The sequence below is a fragment of the Pongo pygmaeus genome, chromosome 1, assembly GCF_028885625.2.
Source record: "Pongo pygmaeus isolate AG05252 chromosome 1, NHGRI_mPonPyg2-v2.0_pri, whole genome shotgun sequence".
In the NCBI taxonomy this organism is placed as follows: Eukaryota; Metazoa; Chordata; class Mammalia; order Primates; family Hominidae; genus Pongo; species Pongo pygmaeus.
The window spans coordinates 177,770,766-177,788,836 of record NC_072373.2 but is presented as its reverse complement, the minus strand read 5'-3'; the positions used below and the strand labels follow the sequence as shown (position 1 = coordinate 177,788,836).

Here is an 18,071-nt window from a genome sequence, read left to right as displayed (position 1 = left end):
TGGATCACGAGGTCAGGAGATTGAGACCATCCTGGCTAACACGGTGAAACCCCATCTCTACTAAAAATACAACAAAATTAGCCGGGCGTGGTGGCGGGCGCCTGTAATCCCAGCTACTTGGGAGGCTGAGGCAGGAGAATGGCATTAACCCCGGAGGGAGAGCTTGCAGTGAGCAGAGATCGCGCCACTGCACTCCAGCCTGGGTGACAGAGTGAGACTCTGTCTCAAAAAAAAAAAAAAAAAAGAACTAAGTTTGTTTAGCAAGGTCACAGTAAAGTCAAAACCAAACATCAATTGTATGTATATATACTACTAACAAAAAATTAGAAACCCAAACTAAAAACACAATAATACCATTTACAGTTACTCTAAAATAAATGAAATACTTAGGTAAAATTTAACAAAACATGTACAGGTTCTGTATGTTAAAAACTACAAAATCCCTCCACTTTGGGAGGCCAAGACTGGAGGATCACTTGAGCCCAGGAGTTCGAGACCATTCTGGGCAACATGACAAGACTCCCGTCTCTACAAAAAAAAAAAAAAAAATAGCAGGGTATGGTGGCTTGTGCCTGTAGTCCCAGCTACTGGGAGGCTGAGATGGGAGGATTGCTTTAGCCCAGGAAGCAGAGGCTGCCATGAGCCCAGATCACACCACTGCACTCCAGTCTGGGTGACAGAGCAAGACTCTGTCTCAAAAAAAAGAAAACTACAAAATGCTTAGCCGGGCATGATGGCATGTGGCTGAGGTGGGAGGATCCCTTGAGCCCAAGAGTTCAAGGCTCACTTGTAAGCTATGATCATGTCACTGTACTCCAACCTGGCAACAGAGGGAGACCCCTGTCTCTAAAAATAACCAACCAAACAAAAAAACTAAAAAATGCTGATGAAAGAAATCAAAGAAGACCTAAAATGGAGAAATACACTATGTTCATGAATTGCAAAACTCAACATAGTAAACATAAAAATTGCAACCCACCCTTTTTTTTGAGACAGGGCCTTGCTCTGTTACCCAGGCTGGAGTACAGTGGCACAATCTAGCCTCAACTTCCTGGGCTCAAGTGACCCTCCCACCTCAGCCTCCCAAGGAGCTCAATGGAAAAGAATTCACAGAAAATAAACAGAAAATTAGGCCAGTTGTATTTTCTATTCCATTTTATGAAGTAGTAACCCAGATCCAGAGAAGAGAAGGGTTTGGCACAAAGTAGCACAATGTTTAATACCAGAATGAGGATTTGAGCCAAGGTCTTGTAACTTCTGGAAGGCTTGGCTGGCAGCTGCTCAGACCCCCACAATTGGAGAGGGATCACCACACCCTGTTGATTTTTTATTTTTGTAGAGATGGGTTCTTGCTATGTTGCCCAGGCTGGTTTTGAACTCCTGGGCTCAAGCAATTCTCCCTTCTTGGCCTCTCAAAGTGTGGGGATTACAGGTGTGAGCCACTGTGCCTGGCCAAAATGGCAGTTTTTTATCTATATATATAGATAGATAGATAGATAGATAGATAGATAGATAGATAAGCTAATTCTCAAATTTATATATAGAGAGACAAAGGAACTAGAATAGCTAAAGTAATACTGAAAAAGAATAATGAAGTTGGAGGAAATCACACTACTCAATTTTAAGACTTATTGTGTAGCAACAATAATAAACAGTAATGAGGATAGTGTGGTATTGGAGGAGGGAAGGACACATGCATAGATCAAAGTATGGTCCAGAAGTAGACTGACGTCATAAGGTTGTCCAACAGATTTTTGACGAAGGTGCAAAATCAATTCAACTGGGGAAGAATAGTCTTTTTCTTTTCAATAAATGGTGTTAAAACAACTAAACTTCCATAAGTAAAAAATAAACCTTTACCTAGATCTCACATCTTGTACAAAAATTATCTCAAAAAAGATCTAAATGTAAACCAAAAAACTCTAACACTTTTAGAAGAAAACAGGGAAAAATCTTCATGACATGTGGTTATGCAAAGAATTCTTAAACAGGACATCAAAAGCACAATACATTTTAAAAAAGATAAGCCAGTATTCATCAAAGTTCAAAATTTTAATGCTGTGAAGATTCTGTTAAGAGGATGAAAAGGCAAGCCTCAGACTGGAGAATATATTCACATATTTGACAAAGGACTTTTATCCAAAATATATAAGGATTGGTCAGGTGTGGTGGCTCACGCCTGTAATCCCAGCACTTTGGGAGGCCCAGGTGGGCGGATCACTTGAGGTCAGGCATTCAAGACAAGCCTGGCTGACATGGCAAAACCCCATCTCTACTAAAAATACAAAAAGAATTAGCCAGGTCTTGTGGCACAAGCCTGTAATCCCAGCTGCTCAGGAAGCTGAGGCAGGAGAATCACTTGAACCCAGGAAATGGAGGTTGTGGTGAGCTGAGATCACGCCACTGCACTCCAGCCTGGGTGACAGAGTGATACGTCTCAATAAATGAATAAATAAATAAATAAAACAAAATATATAATGAACACCCTATACTCAACATTAAGAAAACAAATGATCCCATTAGAAAATGAGCAGAAGACTTGAACAGACACTTCATTAAAGAGGAATAGAGAACAATCTATGTTTTAAAATGTCCAGGCATGGTAGCTCAGGCCTGTAACCCCAGCAACTTGGGAAGCCAAGGTGGGAGGATAGCTTGAGCCCAGGACTTGAAGACTAGCCTGGGCAATATAATGAGACCCTGTATCTACAAAAAAAAAAGGTGGATGTGGTGGTGCGCACCTGTAGACCTAGCTACTCAGGAGGCTGAGGTGGGAAGATCACCTGAGCCCAGGAGGTCAAGGCTGTAGTGCGCCATGTTCAAGCCACTGCACTCCAGTCTTGGCAACAGTGCAAGACCCTATCTCAAAATAAAATACTGTTTTTAAAAAAGGACATATAGGTGGCAAATAGGCACATGAAAATATGTTCAACTTCATTAGTCATTAAGGAAATGCAGATTAAAGCCACAAAGAGATGCCATCTCAAGGAGCACAGGTAATGGAAAGAGATTGAAAGCTTTCAGAAAGAGCAGTACATAGACTCACTTGATCTTAGAAAGATCTTAGGTCTGTCTGGCTACAGCACGGAGGACATAGTGGAGGGGCCCGCACTGGAGGCTGTTCCAGGGGTCTGGGCAGAAGAAGATGAAAGCCTGACCTAAGGTGGTAGCCTTGAGGATGGAGAGAAATGGGTGGATACCACAGATGGCTATTAGGTGGAACCAGCAGGACCTGGCTTTGTGAAAGGGCCGAGGTAGAAGGTGTGAGAGATGACTCGAATTTTTGGCTTAAACACTTGATACACTTTTTATCTAGAAAGATAGAAATGTTCAATTGTGTCAAATGTTCCTGATTAAAAAAAGAAAAAGGAAAAAAGAATCAGAGTCTTATAACTGGTAAAGTAAAATTTAAAATAAATAAATAATGTTAAATGTTCCTGATAAGTCAAGGGAGATAAGGATTTAGAAGTGACCATGGGTTTAGTGACAAATAGTTTGAAGGTATAGTGGGGGCAGAACCAAGTAAGTTGCAGCTGAACAAGTCATGAACAGAAGGTAGAGAATAATAAGGCCAAGTGGACTTCCTTTCAAGCTTTGATTTAAGAGGAAGAGAGAAGAAGATAAGTCACTCAACAAAGAGAAGCATGGAATCTATTCTCAAAGCTAGAACAATCTATGTTTTAAAAATGTCCAGCACTCTTCTCCATACTAGCTGTATGGTAATCCTGTGTTCTCATCTATAAAATGGATTTCTAATAGTACCTACCTCATAGCGTTATGGTGAAGGTCAAGTCTTCATAGCTCTTAACAATTGTTTCTTATCTGTTTCCTCCACCAAACTACAAGTTCGTGAGCAACACTGACAGCTCTTAGTGCATGATGTGGTGTATTGTTAATAAATACATGTTAAACAAATGATGCTTCTAAGGCTCTGACCACAATGCACTGCCCAAGGTAAGCACCAGAGAAGTCAGCTGGGGAGTGTGATCCTGATGGGGAAGAAGAGAGCCCCACACCCTCAGTTTGCTGTTTTCCAGGCCCTGAGGAGGTTTCTCCTGACTGCCAAGGTGTGAACACAGGCATGGCGGCAGAAGTGCCAAGAGTGAGCCCTCTCCAGCAGAGTTACCCCTGCTTGAACCCACAGCTGGAGAGCAATGAGGGGCAGGCTGTGAACTCCAAGCGCCTCCTCCATCATTGCTTCATGGCCACAGTGACCACCAGTGACATTCCAGGCAGCCCTGAGGAAGCCTCTGTACCCAACCCTGACCCATGTGGACCAGTCCCATAAACATTCAATAAATGTCTCCACACCATCCCCTTCTGGAGTCTCTTCAGTGAAAGGTGGGAGTGGGAAAGGACTTTAGAGCCTAGTATGATAAATGAGGGCTTCTCCCAGCAAAGATACCCAGCCCTGCTGTGGACCCTGCCATACTGTTCTGCTTGGCCTATTGTGGGGCCAAGGAACTTTGACATGACTCCTAGGAAAAATGGTCAGTAACAACTCCATGCATTCGGGTGGAAGCCTGGGGCCTGTGAAGGCACAGAGGAGCCCCTCACCCAACTGGGAAGTCAGAGAACTCTGACATGGTTTTCCTGCCCCACAGTAGGTGTATTTAGGAGCCCCTGAGAAGATGATTAGCCCTCAGAGGCGGATGATCTCTGCCTCTTCAGCAGCTCTGCCTCACCCTGGAGTGCGCCATCCTGGAGTAAGCCCCTTGCAGAGGGACAGATAGAGAGGGAGTATGGTGTGCACAGGGCTCAGCCATCATTCTATTTCTTAGGTAGATGAAGGAGTGAATGCTAAGTAAGTGAGAGAATGAATAGGGGCAGGGCGCAGCGGTTCATGTCTGTAGTCCTAGCACTTTGGGAGGACAAGGTGGATGGATAACTTGAGCCCACTTATTCAAGACCAGCTTGGGCAACACAGTGAGACCCCGACTCTACAAAAAATTTAAAAATTAGCCACATGTGGTGGCTTATACCTGTAGTTGCTGCTACTTGGGAGGCTGAAGCAGGAGAATCAGTTGAGCCCTGGAGGTCGAGGCTGCAGTGAGCTATGAGCACACCACCGCACTCCAGCCTGGGCAAGACCTCATCACAAAAAAAGAAGAATGAATGAATGAATTAATGGTTATCAGACTGAATACAGGTTCCAGAGGGTGGGCTCTGCCACTGTGTGGCCTTGATAAAGTCCCTTGTCTTCCTGAGCCTCAGTCCCCTTGCTGGGTTATTGCAAGTGTTTAATGAGGTGATGGATTTGAACTCACTTCATAAACATTAAATTACTAGAAGACTTTTTTTTTTTTTTTGAGACGGAGTTTTGCTCTGTCACTCAGGCTAGAGTGCAGTGGCATGATCTGAGCTCAATGCAACCTCCGCCTTCCAGGTTCAAGTGATCCTCCCACCTCAGCCTCCCAAGTAGCTGGGACTACAGGTGTGTGCCACCATGCCTGGCTAATTTTTGTATTTTTAGTAGAGACGGGGTTTCACCATGTTGGCCAGGCTGGTCTTGAACTCCTGACCTCAAGTTATCTGCCTGCCTTGGCCTCTCAAAGTGCTGGGATTACAGATGTGAGCCACCACACCTGGCCTGCTAAAAGACTTTTTAAATTACCAATGGATGATAACATAGTAATCCTGCTAAAAGACTTTTTAAATTACAAATGGACAATAACAGTAAACTATGTAATACTGAAAAACTCTGGAGCCAAATGCCTAGTTAAAATCCTGCCCCTGTCACTTACTTGCCAGGTAACCTCTGTTCCTCAGTCCTCTCATCTATATAAGCTGGAATCTTAGTAGTACCTTCCTCATAGGGCTTGGGGAAGGACTAAATTACCGAGTCCATGCAAGTACATAGAAAAGTGTTGGCAAATGGAAAGCACTATGTGTTAGCTATTATTATTATTATTAACATGTTTTATTATTAATCTGATCGCAAAGGAATCTTAGGGCAAGATGCTGACTGCCAGCCCTCCCTCCTGGCTGCTCTCCTAACTTTGGCAATGGCTTTTAGGCTTCGCCTTCGGAATGCAAGACAAGGACTGTGGAGACACAGCTCAGCAGCCACCAAAAGCAGCTCTTGACATTTCAGACAGTGACATGACCTGCTGCTGGATTTGGCAACAGTGAAAGAGTCACTCTTAGATACCTGTGCCTGAGGCCAGCCAAAGGGTACATGATGGGGTAGCAAGACAGGGTGAGTCACCCACAGAAGTGTTCTAGGCTGGAAGTCAAGAGATTTTGGTTCTGGTCTGGCTTCATTATTTGTTGGTGGTGGTGGTGGTGGTGGTGGTGGTGGTGGTGGTGGTGTGTGTGTGTGTGTGTGTGTGTGTGTGTGTGTGTGCTCTTTTATTTCAGCACTCTTTTTTTTTTTTTTTTTTTTTTTTTTTGAGACAGTCTTATTCTGTCACCCAGGCTGGAGTGCAGTGGAGATCATAGCTCACTGCAGCCTCAAACTCCTGACACAAGCAATCCTTCTGCCTCAGCCTCCCAAGTAGCTGTGACTATAGGTGTGTGCCACTGTGTCCAGCTAATTTTTAAAATTTTTTTTTATCGAGATGGGTGGTTGCTGTGTTGCCTAGGCTAGTCTTGAACGTGTTGGGATTACAGGTGTGAGCCACTGCGCCCGGCCTATTTTCAGCACTCAAAACCCAGCACCCTTGTCCATTTACTGTACACTTAGTGGTGTCCATTCTATTCTAGGACCTGTGCAGGTTGCCAGAAACAAGAGGAATCAGCCAGTTCTCGCCCTCAAGGGGCTCATATGGAGGACAAGGCAGGCACACAAATGGCCAGGAGGCCCAGTGGTGGCCCTTCATGGGGCTTTAGGGAGGAAGAAATGATGTCTGAGCTGAATCATCAAAGATGACTCAAAGTTTCCAGGTGAGACAGGAACGGAAAACATTATGGTCAGAATACAACTTGTTCACAACAGTGAGAGAGAGCCAGTGTGGCCCAGGAACTGCAAGTTATTTGTTATAGAAACAGCTTAGGGTACTTGTATATATGTGGTGGGGCTGAGTGATATTGGGATGTTTAGTCCCTGACGCTCTGTGTGCCCCTTCACAGGACGAATCCCTTCTCTGTCCTTGGTATCCTCATCAGAAAAATCCAACTTTTCTCTGAACACTTTCAAGGGAGACTGGGAGGTTTCAGGAAAGAATCTGATAATGCCCTCGCCTTTAGGCTGCTCGCAGTCAGAAGAGGGGGATGCTGTGTGCATTCCAAACACTGAAGTGGTCATCTGCGGCCTAAGGCAGTGGTTCTCAAACTCGAGGCTGCATCAGAATCAGCTACGTGGAGGGCTTGTTAAAACACAGAATGCTGGCCCCCTACCCCAGTGTCTGACTCAGTAGGTCAGGAGTAAGTCCCCAGAATTTGCATTTCTAACAAATTCCAGGTGATGCTGATGATGCTGGTCTGAGACCACCCTTTGAGCACAACAGCCTCCGCAAGAACAAAGACAAGCTTTGAGGACTCCGAGCCAGAGAGGTCTGGGGGAGACTGCACACTGAGCAGGGCCCTGAAGACCTGGTAGAATTTCCCCAACAGTTGGAGAAAGGGAATGTACGTGCTGCTTTTGCTGACCTACACATCCTAGGCCTCATAAAGCTCCTCCCTGCCCCCCAACAGCTCCTCTCCTTTGAATTCAATCAAGGCTCAGAGCTGGCTGTCACTGGGGTTGGCTAGTCTGGGTCCTGCATTAGAAACAAACTGCCCACCCTGTGTGATAGGAGCCCCTCCCCCAGGGCAGCCGCAGTGGGAGGAAGCTGGGTGGGCTGATGCGCAGACAGAAATAGTCTGAGCTCACCGCTGCTCCCAAGCACACATCGACCGGCAATTATTTCTTGTAAATTGCTTTCCCGGTTATGTTCAGAACATGTGTGTGTGCCCGCCTGAGAACAAACACTCAGAGGGCACAGGGCGGAGGAGCTAGCTGGAGAGTGGGCTTCGGGTGGAGGGGAGTGAATCTTCAGCCCAGAATTAGAGAATGTTGAATCTTGGAACTTGGAAACGTTAGAACATTCCACTCCCCTTTACAGCTCTCCTGCTAGGTGTTTTTTCTCAGACGTTCACATTTGTTTGTCCATTCGACATTGATTGACAATGATTTTCTGCCAGAATCTTGGCTAAATGAGGTCCCGATCCCTATCTTCAAGAAGCTCATGGCTGCAGGCATTTACAGAAGATCCCTAATCCAGCCAAAGACTTTGGGAAGGCCTCCTGGAGTAAGCAGTAACTGGATTAAGTTTAAAGGACCCACTGACAGGTGAAAGGAGGTTTCTGGTACAAGATGAGGAACAGCATTTAAGGCAGAAGGAACAGCATACACAAAGACCTACGGCTAAGAGAGACCATATGGTTCTTTCAGGTAACAATAAGTAGTTCAGTTTGGGTAGACACAAGGTGGGAATGGTGAGAGATGAAGCTGGAAGGGTAGATGAGCCAAGTCCTGAAGCCTTTGCCATATTAAGGGGCTTGGTCTTCATCCCGAGGGCAAAAGGGAGCCACAGGAAAGGGTTTCAAGCATGGAAAGGAACTCGACAACACCTTTTGTGAGCACTTGCTCCTTGTTCTCTGTAACACTGAAGTGAAATTTGTCATTCAGGATCTCTGCCTTTAGGGCCCTTTGGTTGCAGATCCTTCAGAAGTCTAAAGGACAGTGATGGCTCATGTATCCACAAGAAATGACTTGGGCCCTAGACATCTGTCCTCCGGTCAGGGGGAGGCCATTCTACTGCCTGACTGACTCATAACACTGCTCCTCCTGGTCTGTGCCTGTTGGCTTAGGGGCCAGGGCACAAGGCAGCCAAAGCCAGGCTGCAGGCCACAGCCCAGGAGAGCTCCATGCCTTGCTCAGTCCCAGAACCCTGGGTCCCACCTGGGAAGTCTCGTGTGTGGAATACTCACAAGGTGTGTGAGGGCTCCTTGCATACCTCCTCCATCCCTCACAGGATCAAGGCCACCCAGAGCAGATGACCCACTCTGAGAGAGTTAACTGAAGACACACTGTGGGCCCACCACTGTGACAAGCCCTTAGAATAGAATACGACCAGGCATGGTGGCTCACAGCTATAATCCCAGTACTTTGGGAGGCCAAGGAGGGCGGATAACCTGAGGTCAGGAGTTCCAGACCAGCCTGGTCAACATGGTGAAACCCCGTCTCTACTAAAAATACAAAAAATCAGCCAGGCATGGTGGCAGGCGCCTGTAATCCCAGCTACTTGGGAGGCTGAGGCAGGAGAATCGCTTGAACCCAGGAGGAGGAGGTTGCAGTGATCTGAGATTGCGCCACTGCACTCCAGCCTGGGTGACAGAGCAAGACTCCGTCTCAAAAAAAAAAAAAAAAAAAAAAAAAATCCTGCAACCCCGCCCTTCAGACCTTACTTACTAGAGATGAAGAGTAGGTTTGACCCGTGAAACCCCTAGAGAACAGTCAGAGAGAGATCCCAAACAAATGCCAAGATGTGGGGTAAGGACCATTAGAGTTGCAAAGATTCTAAGGCAGGAAAAAAGAAACAGTCTGGAAGACTTCATGGAGGAAGCAGGGGTTGAACTTAACCTTGATGGACCATGGCAATACTTGAAGGGTCTCATCCAGGTAGAGGAAGCATTCTATCCTGTCAACTTTCTATTTTATTTTATTTTATTTATTTATTTATTTATTTATTTATTTATTGAGACAGTCTTGCTCTGTCACCCAGGCTGGAGTGCGATGTCTCAATCTCAGCTCACTGCAACCTCCACCTCCCGGGTTCAAGTGATTCTGCCTCAGCCTTGTGAGTAGCTGGGATTACAGGCCCCTGCCAATATGCCCGGCTAATTTTTTTTTTTTTTTTTTAAATAAAGATGGGGTTTTACCATGTTGGCCAGGCTGGTCTTGAACTCCGGACCTCAAGTGATCTGCCCACTTAGGCCTCCCAAAGTGCTGGGATTACAGGCGTCAGGTACCGCCCCCCACCCCCACCCCCGACTTTCTATTTTAAAGAGAGCACCCCTTAGGGCTCCAAGGGCTCTGGACAAGTAGATCTCTGTAGCCCCACCTTCAGCCATAGTCCGCTAACCAACAGACTATCTTTTGTGTGCCAGGTCTTGTCCTGGGCTCTAGGAACAAAGAAATGAATCAGTCATAATTCCTGCCCTCAGGGAATTCTCAGGCTACTGGAGGAAGACTGCTAGGTTAAATAGACAGTTAAATACAGTGTGGAAAGTGCTATGGTTTGTTTATTCAAGCACAGAGCAAAATCACTACTTGTCCAGCACAGAGGGCTGCTGTCGTGCAGCCAGCTTTATCTCCAAGGAGGCCTTTCTTCGGGAAGTAGGGAGCTTCATTGTGAAACCTTCATCTTCTAAACCTCCAGCTCCGGGTTCTCAGACCCCGCCTTCTCTCCTGGCTGCGGTAGGTTACCATGGAAGCCGTAAGCCCCTCGCAGCTCCCTGCGGTTCCACACCCCTCCCCCTTCGCCATCTCTCTTAGCTCTTTGTCCTGGGGCTGCAGATGTACCCCCGGGCTGATCAACTCCCGAACTTTCCCCAGGGTGAGAATTATTATCCCCATTTGAAATAGGGAAAAACTGAGACCCAGAGGCGTGAGGGATTTGTCCCAGACCCCTCGCAGCCCGTTACTGGCAGAATCCCAAGCACAGGTTCCCTCCAAACACCTCCTCCGCCCTCCCCGCAACCGCCCCTCTGTGTGGCGTTCATTATGCGCTCCTATCCACCAAAGCTTATGTTTGCGTTTTTTCTTCTTTCCATATCTTTGGTAGTTTAACTTTTTGTTCTAAGAAAATCAGAACATGTGGCCGGTCGCGGTGGCTCACGCCTGTAATCCCAGCACTTTGGGAGGCCGAGACGGGTGGATCACCTAAGGTCATGAGGTTCAGACCAGCCTGGCCAACGTGGTGAAACCCCATCTCTACTAAATATACAAAAATTAGCCGGGCGTGGTGGCGTATGCCTGTGATCCCAGTTACTTGGGAAGCTGATGCAGGAGAATCGCTTGAACCTGGGAGGTGGAGGTTGCAGTGAGCTGAGACTGCATCATTGCATTCCAGCCTGGGCAACAAGAGCGAAACTGCGTCTAAAAAAAAAAGAAAGAAAAGAAAATCAGAACATGTGCTGACTAACCCTTGAAGTAACTTGAAGTTCAGTCTTTACATTAGTGACTTTAAATCTATTCTTGGATACGTTAAGTCCTTTGTGAACTGAAAATAGTGCTGGATGATAAAACCTGCCAAAAAGCTATCGCAGAATGTACCAACCCTGATTATGCTGATGCAACAATGATAGTCATATTTTTGAGCGTTGCAATATGCCAAAATGCATTCCGAAAAACCATACATGACCATGCAGAATTTACACAGCAGAGAATTTGAACACATTATACCAAACAGAAGTGTTTATATAACTACAGAAGACAAGGGTATCAAAACCTTGGCATATGGAAAATAGAATTTGTCCTGCAAGACCAGCCCATTTTATTTATTTAATTTTTTTATTTTTATTTTTTTTGAGACAGAGTCTCACTCTGTCGCCCAGGCTGGAGTGCAGTGGCTCCATCTCCGCTCACTGCAAGCTCTGCCTCTCGGGTTCACGCCATTCTCCTGCGTCAGCCTCTCGAGTAGCTGGGACTACAGGCGCCTGCCACCATGCCCAGCTAATTTTTTTTTTTTTTTTTGAGACTGAGTTTTGCTCTTGTTGCCCAGGCTGGAGTGCACTGGTGCAATCTTGGCTCACCACAACCTCTGCCTCCTGGGTTCAAGCAATTCTCCTGCCTCAGCCTCCCGAGTAGCTGAGATGCACCACCATGCCCGGATAATTTTTTTGTATTTTTAGTAGAGACGAGGTTTCTCCATGTTGGTCAGGCTGGTCTCAAACTCCCGACCTCAGGTGATCCGCCCGCCTTGGCCTCCCAAAGTTGCTGGGATTACAGGCGTGAGCCACTGCTCTCGGCCCTAATTTTTTGTATTTTTTAGGAGAGACGGGGTTTCACTGTGTTGGCCAGGATGGTCTCCATCTCCTGACCTCGTGATCCACCTGCCTCAGCCTCCCAAGGTGCTGGGATTATAGGCATGAGCCACCGCACCCCGACTATTTTTATTCTAAGACAGGATCTTGCTCTGTCCCCAGTCTGGAGTGCAGTGGTGCAATCATGGCTCACTGCAGTCTTGACCTCCCTGGCATAAGTGATCCTCCTGCCTCAGCCTTCCGAGTAGTTGGGACTACAGGCACACACCACCACGCCTAGCTAATTTTTGTATTTTTAGTAGAGACGAGGTTTTGCCAGATTGCCCAGGCTGGTCTCGAACTCCCAGGCTCAAGCAATCCGCCAGCCAGCCCATTTTGATCTTCTGCACAATACTTAAGCTGAAGGTATAATACCACCCACCCCTATGCGATGTCTGTACAGATGTGAAAGGACTTTGGAAGTTGTGATGTGCTCGACAGATGTTATTTATTGTTATTAAATGAAAGTTGGGGAACGATCTCCTAGATTTCTTCCCAAGGGGCTCCAATTGTCAGATTGTTCAATTCTGAAATTTTCTATTGTTAACATATGTGGTGCTAAAGGTCTGTGATTCTGGAATCCTGAGCCTGATTCTAATCCTGTGAAACCAGAATCCTGTGAATCTGACATTCTGTAACTCTATCCAAGTGGGAGGTCAAGGTCTGAAGGCCAGGGCAGGGTGGGGACAGAGGTCAGCAGGAGGATCCCAGGCCCCTAGAGAGGAGCAGTTGTCCCTGATGTCTTCTACCTGGGCTCACCCTTGGAGCTACAGCCTGATTATCATTCAGACTTATCATGAGCTCATCACCCTTCCTGCAGCCAGCCTTCCCTGGGGCCTCATTGTATGCATTATCCATATTCATTACACATTTTTCTTCCATTAAGTCGAATTAAGCCACTTTGCCAACACTGCAGGAACCAAAATCTCCCTCAATAAGTGTGGGCCCTATTGGGGCCCAGAGGAGGCCCTAAGTTAGGACAAATCTACCCATCCCCTCCTCCCTCCCATCCTACTTCTCAAGCACCATCCCCCTCACTTCCCTGTACCCCAGATCACATGGAAGCTGCAGAAGCACTCCTTTCTGCAAGTTCTGGTACATGGTGTTCCCTCCCTGATGTCCTCACAGGCAGCTGCTGACTCACCCCAGGTTGCTAATGCACCAGGTAGCCATGTATTCAGACGGAGCTGCTTCATAAAATGTAGCACCGTGTGCATGTGTGAGCTCACATGTGTGAACATGACCAGAGCACCGGCCCTGGGCTGTGGACTTGAGACCTGGATTCTAGGCCACCACTATTTACAGGGTTACCTTGAGCTAATGCCTTCCTCTCTGTCTCAAGAGAATATCCCAGCCCTTCTGGCCTCACCAGGTTGTTTGGATACTTACGAACAAATGTGTTAATAATACATTGTTCTACAATGTGTTGTGAAGTAAAGTAATATCTAAATGCAGTGTACCAGCTGGGAGCGGTGGCTCACGCCTGTAATCCTAACACTTTGGACGACTGAGACTGGGGGGATCACTTGAGGTCAGGAGTTCAAGACCAGCCTGGACAACATGATGAAACCGTGCCTCTACTAAAAGTACAAAAATTAGCTGGGCGTGGTGGCAGGCGCCTGTAGTCCCAGCTACTTGGGAGGCTGAGGCAGGAGAATCACTTGAACCCAGGAGGTGGAGGTTGCAGTGAGCCAAGATTGCACCACTGCACTCCAGCCTGGGCAACAGAGTGAGATTCTGTCTCAAATTAATTAATTAATTAATTAAATGCAGTGTACCACCAAGATGTCCATGTCCAGCCCCATAGCACCACCTGCTGTGTGACCTTAGGCAGATCATTTTACTTCTCTGAACTTTTGTTTCTGTGCACACGTGCACACGTGTGTGTGTGTGTGTGTGTGTGTGTGTGTCTATAGTTTTTTGAGTGCTTACTATATGCTGAGCATTGTGTCTGGCATGTTACGGGGTTTACGCTGTACCAGTCAAGATTCTCAGTTGTAAACAAATTCTCAGAGGTAGTTGCCAGAAACTACCTCTGGCAAAATTAAGCAAAAAGAGGCTTTACTGGAAAGCTATTGGATGTCTCACATAATGACAGGGAGACCACAAAGCTAGATGAGAATCAAGGGCAGCTGGGCACGGCCAAAGTCCTGCCATGGGAACTATGTGTTTAGGACAGACTCTGCCTCTAGCCACACAGATACTTGCTTATCACCACTGCACTGCTAGGCTCTTGCCCCATTGCAGCCACCTGAAGTAATCTGACTGTCCTTGCCCCTCTGCTAACTGCCACCGGACTCAAAGCCCACGTAGGGCATTGACTTGGCCAATCACAAGCCCACAAGGGTCAGGAGGAGTTGCTGCCTCCTTCAGCTCCCACATAGCTTGGAATTCCTCCAAATAGGGAGTGTTTGGATGCTGGGCAGCCCAGAGTAATCAATGTTCACTATAGCCTTCACCAATTCTGAGTCTGGTAATATTACATTTTACAGGTGAAGAGACTGAGGCTCTGAAAGGTTTATATACTGGTCACCCAGCTAGTATGGGTACACGAACACCTACCTTGCAGGAATGGAAGAAGTAAATGGGCGTAGTTAGTTGGCACGAGTTCATTCCTCTTTTCCCTTCAGTAATAGCTCTTGCTGGGAATGTTTGCTCTACCATGGGGAAGTCTTTCAAAGATTTGTTCACATTCTCTATGACCCTGCAGGTGGTTCCTAACTTCCTGGCAACAACCACAATTGTAATTCATTCCAAGAGATTGCTGTGGAGACAGATCATCACCGTCACCATCACCATCACCACCACCACCATCATCCATCATTGTCATCATCATCATTATGTTGCTTTTAGCTCACTGGAGCCTCATAGAACCCTGTGAGGTAGGTATTACCTCAGTTTACCAAATGAGAAAACTGGGGCTCAGAGGGGGTTTCATGGCTGTCCCAGACTTACAAAGCAAGTCAGAGCCAGAATCATATCTAAATCTTCTGTCTCCAGAATCCACTCTATCACATGGCCTCTATTTCAAAGAAGCAGGCCAAAAACAGGACATCCAGCATTTGACATAGACATGGGCCATCAAGGCAGGGAGATCCTAGCCCCTTTGCATCCTTTCTGCTTTTTCACTGATAGGAAAGTTGAGTTCTAGAGAGAAATGCCCTGCCCAACCTCACACAGTGCCATCGGTGAAGCCTCCATGGTTTGAATAAGTTCTCTTGCCACCCAGTTTAGTAAGCATTCCCCACACCATTATGGAGCTCATTTCAAAGCTGAAGTAACTGAGATGGTCACCCCGGGAGTAAATGGCCCACCCAGCTGTTGAGATGAGTACATAGCTAATGTGTGGGCCCAGAAGAAAGGGGATGGCAGCAGGGTGGCTGGGAGGTAGCAGGCTTTGCACGTCCAGAAAATTCTGTTCTCTCAAGATCAGGAAATGTCCCCACACTTTAAGATGCAGTTATCCTCTCCTGGTTGGAACTGATTGCAACATACTTCAATTTGTGGGTTATTGGAATAGCTGGGGAAAGTCTGAAGGTAATTAGACCTGGATAGACCAAACATGTGTGGCCCAAAGAACTGAACAGTCTATGATTAGCACCTTGATCTGAGGCCCACAGGTAGGTACTGGGAAATTTCCATGCACTTTGGCTTTTGATGCAGCCTTCCCATTTGAAAATGCCCCCCACCCTCCCTGACTCCTTCCAGCGTCAGTTTAGAGAGTATTCCTCTAGGAAATTGTTTTTGACTCCCAAGCTGAGTTGGGATCTACTCTGGTCTCCCACAGCTTCTCTGTGTCATAGCCCCAACCACAATGGATTGTCATTTTCTATGTGTCCATCTCCCCATTATGGACTGTTAATTCCAGGGCACGGACAGATCTGCCTCAGAGGAGGCCTCAGCAAGTGTCAGCCACACGAATGAGTGTGTGGAGCAAAGGAGTGAACGTCTAGGAGACCAGCCCTTACCCCAACTCCTCCCCATCCGCTCCTACTCTGGACTCCAATCTGTGCCCTACCCCAGCTCTTGGATTTGGCCTTTGGATCAGGTTCTTCTGGTAATGAAGCCTCGCCTTTCCCCCAACTAACTCTGATCTGGCCTCCCCTGCTCCTGACTAACCTCAAGGATCCTGAGTCTCCTTCAGCCTAACAGCTCCAGAAGCTGAACTCCAGCCCTAAGAGCCCCAGCTGCAGACAGGCCTCTGGCCAGGAGCTTAGTCAGGCTACACTGACTAAGCCACAGGGTTGGCATGCCCTCTGGGCAGCCCCTGAACCGGGCTCTGAAAACACAGGAATGGACAAGGTAGTCTACCCAAGTCCTGAGCCTGCAAGGTAGTTGAGACAGATCTCGAAGGAGAGTGGGCACAGTCAGAAAGGAAAAAGTGCCTCAGTGTAAAATAAAACTGACACAAGCCCATGTACCAGCAGCTAATTGTATCTTTTTTTTTTTTGAGATGGGGCTTCTCTTATTGCCCAGGCTGGTCTTGAACTTCTGAGCTCAAGTGATCCTCCTACCTTGGCCTCCCAAAGTGCTGGGATTACAGGCGTGAACCACCAATTGGATCTTTACTGGACCCTTACAGGGCACTGAGCTAGGGAATGTTGGCGATTCAGAGGCTGAATCAGATAGCAGCCCAACCCTGAGATACAACTGAGCTACAGGCAAGAGGATACTACCGGGCGCAGTGGCTCACACCTGTAATCCCAGCACTTTGGGAGGTCGAGGCGGGTGGATCATGTGAGGCCAGGAGTTCGAGAATAGCCTGGCCAACACGGTGAAACCCCGTCTCTATTAAAAATACAAAAATTAGCTGGGGTTGGTGGCACATGCCTGTAAACCTAGCTACTTGAGAGGCTGAGACACAAGAATCACTTGAACCTGGGAGGTGGAGGTTGCAGTGAGCTGTGATCACACCACTGCACCCCAGCCTGGGTGACAGCGAGACTCTGTCTCAAAAAAAAAAAAAAAGCAAGAGGATGCTAAGACATCTGGAAGGTGGTGTTCTATTGAAAAAAAAAACAAGGTAGGGACAAAAGTGAAGCCTAGAATGATACAAAAAGTGCAGAACATAGTGACTTACACAGCTACATTTGTGTAGGCCCAGTTACATCAACATTCTAGAATATCCTAATATTCTGACACACTAATGTTCCAGGACACCACATTCTGTCATGTTGTCATTCCATTCTGGGGAGCACTCCACCCCACCAACATTCCTCTCTCTGCCATTCCAATGTTCCATCCCACCAACATTCCTCCATGCCATCATTGCAACATTTTAAAATATCAGCACTATAAGTCAAACTTTCAAGCTTCCAACTAAAAGCATTTATTTGTTTCTTGGTTCACCTATACCAGAGGCTCTTAATATTTGGGGGGAACGCAGACTTCTTTGAGAAATTATTAAAATTTATGGCTCCGTCTCCCTAGAAAAATATGTTTATACACATAAATTTTACATATCATTCCATATATTCAGTGACTCATGGCAGAGTCCCTAGACTCTAAGAACTGTTTAATTTTACCCTGCCTTGATCCAGAAAGACATTTAAAATAAAATGAGATCGGCTGGGTGTGGTGGCTCACGCCTGTAATCCCAGCACTTTTGGAGGCCAAGGTGGGTGGATCACTCAAGGTCAGGAGTTCGAAACCAGCCTGGCCAACATGGGGAAACCCCATCTCTACTAAAAATACAACAAAAAAAATGTAGCTGGGTTTGGTGGTGTGCGCCTGTAATCCCAGCTACTCGGGAGGCTGAGGTGGAAGAATCACTTGAACCTGGGTGGTGGAGGTTGCGGTGAGCTGAGATCGTGCCGCTGCACTCCAGCCTAGGTGACAGAGCAAGACTTCATCTCAAAAATAAAATAAAATAATAAAATAAAACAAAACAAGATCATTAAATTTAAGACAGGGCAAGGTAAAATTGAAAGAGCAAAAAACAAGGTAGGGAAAAAGTGGAGCCTGGAATGATACAAAAAGTACAGAACATAGTGACCTACGCAGCTAAATTTGTGTCATACATACTTAGTTCTATGACTTCCAGCAGCCAAGGCAAAAAGGGA

General features: G+C 46.6%; 1 protein-coding gene across 2 annotated transcripts in view; it reads left to right on the top strand.

The window, feature by feature from the left end:
• Positions 1 to 16,425, top strand: part of SHISAL2A (shisa like 2A) — a 36,043-nt gene extending 19,618 nt beyond the window's left edge. The window contains exons 3-5 of one of the 2 annotated variants that reach the window (XR_008502574.1): positions 6,706 to 6,885; positions 14,720 to 14,891; positions 15,797 to 16,425. Coding sequence is in view for 1 of the 2 variants with exons in the window: in XM_054487701.1 (XP_054343676.1) it covers positions 4,038 to 4,288 (251 nt within the window). In the remaining variant the exon portion in view is untranslated. Of the gene's footprint in view, positions 1 to 4,037; positions 4,314 to 6,705; positions 6,886 to 14,719; positions 14,892 to 15,796 lie in introns of those variants that run through there. The other variant, XM_054487701.1, reaches the window with a different exon arrangement.
• The last annotated feature ends 1,646 nt before the right edge of the window (positions 16,426 to 18,071 follow it).